The following is a 7,679-nucleotide window of genomic DNA, read 5'->3' on the forward strand; positions in this document are numbered from 1 at the left end:
TAAGGATTCAGAGAGTGATGAGAACACGCAGCCTCTCTCCTGTGGGAAACCAGTTAATTACACTGTTTATGACCACTTGAAAGGACTCCACCACAGACATAGTCATCCACAGATTGCTGAGCCAGAAGTTGCCATATTTCTCACTAAAAAAATTTTGGACAATAAAAAATTTGAAAATAAACTCATAAAAGCTAGAAAAGAAGTATGCAAAAAACTTCTCGATATTTTTTTTTTTTTGTATATATTCTAAATATATATTATATATAAATAAATAGATTTCTTTTTTTTTTTTCTATTAATTTTTTTGTTGAAATCTGTTGTAGTCTTAAAAATTAACATCTGTTTCAGTTGATAAGTTTGTATTTAGACTACTGTTGTTTTCTAATAGGTTTTAGTGACACTCTAGTGTATTGTAATTTAGAAGATAGAACCATTGTTTTTCGTTAAGAGAGAGATAGACAGACAGAATCACAGATGTATGAGGATTATTTATTTATTTTTTTTATTTTTTTTATCTGATTTGTGAACTATAGCGTTATTGATTGTATGTAGGCATCTGTGAAGACATACTTTTTCATTGTATTTTCCATAGCGAAAGTAACGAGGTAGTATTTGTGTAACTGAAGCCAAGTAAGTAGCACAATGTGTGTGTGTGTGTGTGTGTGTGAATATTAGTTTCACATTTCGGTACTATGCTAGCAATTTTAGGGCAGGTTATACAATGTGATTTCATGATCCCCAATGGTACTTATTTTATCAACCTCAAAAAGATGAAAAGGAAAGTTGACCATGGAAGAATTTCATATATATATATATATATATATATATATATATATATATATTGGGTTAACCCATAAATAATGTGTTTTTTTTCAATTGCATGTACTAAGTCAGAGGGAGGTCGGTCGAGATAAACTACCTGCATCATCTTGCTATAAAAGCAGATTGTAATTTTACCTTGTACCTTCGATTTAATCATTCAACCATTCATCAACACCTGCATGCCATTGGAAAAGTCACCAAATTGGGTCAATGAATTCTTCACAAATTTTCTGAGTCTAAGAGAGTGAATGTGTGCTCTTCTTTGCTGTTGCATCTCACAAATGAACCTTATTTGGACCGAATAGTAACTGGTGACAAGAAATGGGTTCTCTATAAAAATGTCAAGCACCAAAGACAGTGGGTAGGGAAAGAAGAAACATCGGCACCTCTGGCTAAAGAAGGTCTTCACTCATGTAAGGTGTTGTTTTCTGTTCAGTGGGATATGAGTTTAGTCCACTTTGAACTTTTAAATCCAAACCAAACGATAACAAAGGAGATCTACTGTGAGCAACTTGGGAGTACTAGAAGAAAAACGACCATCTTTGGTTTCAAGACAAAAGGTGTTCTTCCATCAGGATAATGTTCAGCCACATACAGCAAGGATGACATTCCAAAGGCTGGAGCAGTCTGAATGGGAAACAATGCCCCAGATACCATATTTGCCAGACATTGCCCCATCTGATTATCATTTATTCTGCAATCTTCAAAATCATTTGAACAGAAAATATATGAATTCTGTAGATGAGGTCAGAACAGTATTGGAGAAGTATTTTTTGTCACTGACAAATGAATTTTGGAAAAGGGGCCTTGAAAGTCTACTGGATAAATGGAAGAGTATTGTAGAAAATGGAGAGTATATTTTATATTAAAAAAGAACTTTATCTTAATTTTGAAAAATGAAAGAAGCATTAAAAAAAAACACATTATTTATGGGATGACCCAATTTATATATAAATATATATAATTATACATATTCAGAGAACAGAAGATACACGTAGTTTCTCTAGAGATGGCAACTATCATAAGGGAGACAATCATATGTTAATTCAGTGATTGATTGGTCATTGATATTTTTCTGTACAAGAAAAATTTATAGCTTTACATGTATACATAAAATAGAAAAAAAATATTGCTGAGTGGATGTGTTACACGTAGGAGTTTCGGAAGGTCAAATAAGTACTTGAGCTAACCAAATCAATACGATCAGCTGTTTAAATACTCTCAATGGGCTTGACTGCATAACTTTGTAGACAGGTTGATGCAGTGTTCAGTTTTATGTAATAAAAGTACTCTAATTGTAAAATTGTATTGTGATACTATAGCATTGGGTCGGCATACTCCTGTGAATTTGCAGAAAGCTGTGTTTGACCATTGAATCATTACTGCAAAGACTATTTTCAGTAGTCTTGTCCAAACAACCAATGGGTTTTAGGAGATGGGTTACCAGTGTAGAATTTGGTAAAGAGTACAAACCTATGAAACTGCCTGTACAGTTTGAATGATAGACAGTATGATGGTAGGTTTGTGGAAGTGGCATTAAGTCACATTAGTCATTACATTAGATTGTCCTTCTATTAACAATTGTACTGATAATAATAGATTTTATTGCATCATCAAAATCTCAAAGCTACAAGATAATATATGATTAATACAAAACGGTGTGAAATAAACAAGCATTACTTTTGACAGAATATGATAAAGGCACATAGTTCAGTGGTTAGAGTGTCAGTCACTCAATCATGTGGTAGTAAGTTCAGTTTCTGGACTGGGCTGTGTGTTGTATTCTTGAGCAAGACACTTCATTTCATGTTGCTCCAGTTCACTGAGCTGTAGAAATGATTTGCAACATCACTGGTGCCAAGCTGTATCGGCCTTTGCCTTTCCTTTGGATAACACTGGTGGCATGGAGAAGGGAGGCTGGTATGCATGGGCGACTGCTGGTCTTCCATAAACAACCATGTCCAGACTTGTACTTTGGAGGGTAACTTTCTAGATGCAACCCCATGGTCATTCATGACTGAAGGGGGTCTTTTATGGGGTTAAAGCCTTTCCTTTTTCTTTCCACAATTTGTAGACTCGTGTATGAAGAGTACATGTTGTCACATATCATTTCCAAGCTGCTAAGAAGTTATTTAACACAATAACACCAGTCTAATGATAAAGCTTACGTTAACGGGTGAAAAGGAAGTTTTGTATGAGGGCTTTTATTTTTATCAATTGGTCTACTCTGGAAAAAAGTAGCAGTGCCCATCATGATTACAGAAACTACCAAGACAAACATGATAAGTATAATTAATGGTTAATCCTTTAGTACTTAAACTGGCCATATCCAGCCCAAATGTTTTCCTCCAAAGCTTCAACCTGCTGGAATCTTTTCACTACCAGTATCAGTTGGCATCAGCTTGCAGTTGTTCAAGAAAAGCATTAACCTTTTAGCATTCAAATTATTCTGTTAAAATGTAACATTTATTCATATTGTTTTGAATTAATCTTGCAATATCTTTGTAGCTTTATGTTCAAACTGGCCATATATGGCTTCTCACACTAACCCTACAATGTCGTTCTAAAGATTAACAGTTACCTCATCATGAATGTGCACGGCTCAGTGGTTAGAGTGTTGGGCTCACAATTATGTGGTAGTGAGTTCAATTCCTGGACTTGGCAGTGTGTTTGGTTCTTGAAAAAGTGGCCTTTTTGTGGATGCATTTTAGGTTTTGTGTGTGTGTGTGTGTGTGTGTGTGTGTGTGTGTGTGAGCATTGTCTCAAATTTGGCAAGATTATAGGTCTTACCTGATCTTTGTACATGGCTAATAGTTGTTAAGAACTGAAGCATTTTCTAGTTCTGAATAGGAAGGTTAGTCTTTGCTATATTAAGAATGTGAGATCACCAAGAGACACCTTCAGTAATAGAAAAGCCTAGCTTTTATAGCAACATCAACCCTCCGGCATTAAGTTTACTCTGTCAAATGTAATACTTATTTATTCACATTGTTTAGAATTAATCATGCATTATCATGTAGCTTTGAGATTTCAAAGGCGTTATTTAGTTTTAGAATGACATTGTAGGGTAGGTATGAGATGTCAGATATGGCTGGTTTAATCCCTTAGCTTTCAGGTTACTCTGTCAAATGTAATTACTTATTTAACCACTATGTTTTGAAATAATTACACATTATCTCATAGCTTTGAGATTTCGATGATGTGATTTTTTATTCTTAGAATGACATTGTAGAGTAGGTGAGAGAGGCCACATATGGCTGGTTTAACTGATTAGCATTCAGGTTACTCTGTCAAAAGTAATACTTATTTATTCCCTATGTTTTGAAATAATGACACATTATCTCATAGCTTTGAGATTTCAATGATGTGATTGTTTGTAGAATGACATTGTAGGGTAGGTAAGAGAGGCAGTTTGAACATAAAGCAGGTAGAATATTTAGACTGGTTATGGCCAATTTAAATGCTAAAGAGTTAAGTGATAATTTGTTTCCTGATGGTCTTTGACAATCGAATCTGGATGATTTACATTAACGCTTTTAGCATTCAGATTATTTTCTCAAATCTAATCCTTATTCATCCACATTGTTTGGGATTAATCATGGATTATCTTGTAGCTTTGAGATTTCAATGATTTAATTATTTAGTTTTAGAATGACATTGTAGGGTAGGTGTGAGAGGGTGGATCTAGCTAGTTTGAACAATGGTCTGTCTAAATGCTTAAGAATTTAGGATTTTAGTTGCACTAAATTACAGTTTTTGTCTTTGTTAATGGTGGAATGTGATTTGCATAGATTTGTTATTGGTTATGTGGTTGAATTACAGATATTCTACCTGTTTTATGTTGCAAGTGACCAGGTCCAGCCTCACACACCTATCCTACTTAAGGCGGCGAGCTGGCAGAAACGTTAGCACGCCGGGCGAAATGCCTAGCGGTATTTCGTCTACCGCTACGTTCTGAGTTCAAATTCCGCCGAGGTCGACTCTGCCTTTCATCCTTTCGGGGTCGATTAAATAAGTACCAGTTACGCACTGGGGTCGGTATAATCGACTTAACCCGTTTGTCTGTCCTTGTTTGTCCCCTCTGTGTGTGGCCCCTTGTGGGTAGTAGAGAAATAACACCTATCCTACTTTGACATTCTAAAAATAAACAATCACATTAAAATCTTGAAGCTACAAGATAATCCATGATTAATTCAAAACAATATAGACAAATAAACATTACATTTGACAGAGTAATTTGAATACTGAAGGATTAATACTTAGACATTTAGGTTGTGAAATATATTTAGATAATATTGCATTGTATATATTACATACTTAAATAATATTCTGTTATATAGGAGTGAGAAGACAAACAAAAGAAGGGCACTCAACACATTTATTGGGAGTTACATGTATAGATCAAAGCAGTTTGATTCAAACTCTTTGGTACTCTGAGTTTCAAGCATGACGCTAATTTTCAGCCATTGGAGTTTGAATGAGAGGATGGTTGAAGAGAGTCAATGTTTGTTACGGACGTTAGCCTGCGATTGGTTGAGAAAGGTCATATGATGTCACAGTTTGATGTTGGTATTTCAGCGATAGCAACTGGAAAATACTGCATGGTGAACAGGAAACTGGCCACATGGTTGGGGTAGGGGTAAGGATAGAAGTAAGAAGGGACAGTGGATGTGCAAGTATATATGTATGCATATGCATGTATGTGTCTGCATTTATGTGAGTGTGTGCACTCACACATATGAATGTATTTGTACTCACACACATACATGCACACGAGCATACATACACATATATAAGTGCATATGTGCACATAGAAATGCACCAATGCATTGCATGCACACATACATACCAGCACATGTATGTGCATGCACACACTCACTTGCATACACATGTGTATACACATACACATGCATACACGCACACATATGTACATATATACCTGCATATCCACTGCCCCCTTCTATCCCCCCCCCCAATCATGCAACCAATTTCCTATTCCCTATGTAGTATTTTCCAAGTAATTGTTGTCGCTGAAATACCCAACATCGAACTGTGATACCACTTGCCCTCTCATTCAAACTCCAATGGCCAAAGATTAGTATCATGCTTGAAACTCAGAGTACCAAAGAGTTTGACTCAAACCATTTTGATCCGTGTATGTATATATATATATAAATATATATAAAACATTATAATTAGATAATAGTCCTTTTTTTTATAATAACTGTCTAATAGAAACTTGTCATTTTCATATTTTTAATCATTTTTGTGATGTGACCAAATTTATAATATCTGACTGTTACACTTGTATTCATTTTCTGAACCATTTCCAGTTACTCGCTGTAAACTTCTAGCATTTATTCATATTTTAGACTTTTATGTAGAATGTATTCATCATTAGCATTCTGCCCCCCCCCCTTTTTTTGTTACAAAACAAAATGCATTAAAAAATGAGAAATTGACAGCAAAATAGCATTGTAGTGATTAGATCTCAGGATTCACTAAAATATAACTACGTTGATAGAATGTCTCTTTTTGTAATCACTGTATACTTTAAAAGAGAGTAAGAATGCTCGTTAGTTATAGATTCTATGAATCCTTCTTCTAAAAGGATGGTCATACTGATGGCAAAGAGTAAGAAGATAACACCATTTGAAACAGATTAATTAGTTGACTAATTGCATATTCATTATTATGTAGCCTTTTTGATTTCTTTTGTCTGTCTTTTCTTTCTTTCTTTTTTTTTTTTTTAATTTATATTTATTTCTTTTCTTATAATGTTTTCCTTTTCTGTTGCAGAAACCTCATTCTATTCATGTTATGAATTCTATTGGAAATTTCTTAAGAATAAAAGGAAAAACTCTTTTAGCAATTGAGTGCTTTCGTAAGGTATTGTCACAAACACCTCAAGAACCAGAAGTATTGTTAAATTTAGGCAGAATATTTCTCCGACTTCACTATCTCGATGATGCATATCATTTAACAAAGATATCTCTCCAGAATCTTCCAGCATATCAAAATGCCTGGTCGCAGCATTTTACACTCGGAGAAATATTCAAAATTTCAGGACAATATTCAAAAGCTTATGATCATTTCCAATATGTTCTTGACTTAAAACCAGGATTTTCACCGGCTGAAAGTCATTTGAAAGAGATAAAAGAGATTCCTGAGCACCCTGTGATGCAATATATTGTATGTTTCTTTATACTTCTTGTCTGTTTTTTCATTTTTGGTGTTGTTAATTCTGGTAACAAACATGTCAAAACACAACGGTCATTCAACAGAGCTATGGCTATGAAATCTTTGAAGCACAGCTCGTCCAAATTTGTCAAGATACGGAGATGAACTTGTTAAGAAAATTGCCAAATTGAAGTTCTGGGATACAAATGAAAAAAAGGAATTGTTCTTGCGTATTATCTTTACCTTTCTTTTGTTTTGCTCTCTCTCTCTCTCTCCCTCTTTTTCTCCTCTCTCTGCCCCTCTCTCCTTTCTCTCCTACTGTCTCACTGTTTCTCTTCCCTCTCTCTCTCACTGTCTTCCTGTTACTCTCTCTTTCCCTCCTCTCTCTCTCCTATCTCTTTCTTCTCTCTCTCCTATCTCTTTCTTCTCTCTCCCACTGTCTCACTGTTTCTCTTCCCTCTCTCACTGTCTTCCTGTTTCTCTCTCTCTCTCTCTCCCTCTCTTTCTCCTCTCTCTCCCACTGTCTTGCTGTTTCTCTTCCCTCTCTCTTTCTTCTCTCTACCACTGTCTCACTTCCCTTTCTCCCTCACTGTCTTCCTGTTTCTCTCTCTTTCCTTTCCCTTCTCTCTCTCTCTCTCTCTCTCTCTCTCTCTCTCTCTCTCTCTCTCTCTCTCTCT

The 7,679-nt window shown here is 35.2% G+C and overlaps 1 protein-coding gene across 1 annotated transcript in view; it reads left to right on the top strand.

The window, feature by feature from the left end:
- Positions 1 to 7,673, top strand: part of LOC106869661 (tetratricopeptide repeat protein 17) — a 10,380-nt gene extending 2,707 nt beyond the window's left edge. Inside the window, exons 2-3 of the mRNA XM_014915480.2 lie at positions 5 to 202; positions 6,622 to 7,673. Coding sequence (XP_014770966.1) covers positions 5 to 202; positions 6,622 to 7,167 — 744 coding nt within the window. The 3' untranslated portion in view covers positions 7,168 to 7,673. The remainder of the gene's footprint in view (positions 1 to 4; positions 203 to 6,621) is intronic.
- Positions 7,674 to 7,679: the final 6 nt, after the last annotated feature.

The sequence above is a fragment of the Octopus bimaculoides genome, chromosome 16, assembly GCF_001194135.2.
Source record: "Octopus bimaculoides isolate UCB-OBI-ISO-001 chromosome 16, ASM119413v2, whole genome shotgun sequence".
In the NCBI taxonomy this organism is placed as follows: domain Eukaryota; kingdom Metazoa; phylum Mollusca; class Cephalopoda; order Octopoda; family Octopodidae; genus Octopus; species Octopus bimaculoides.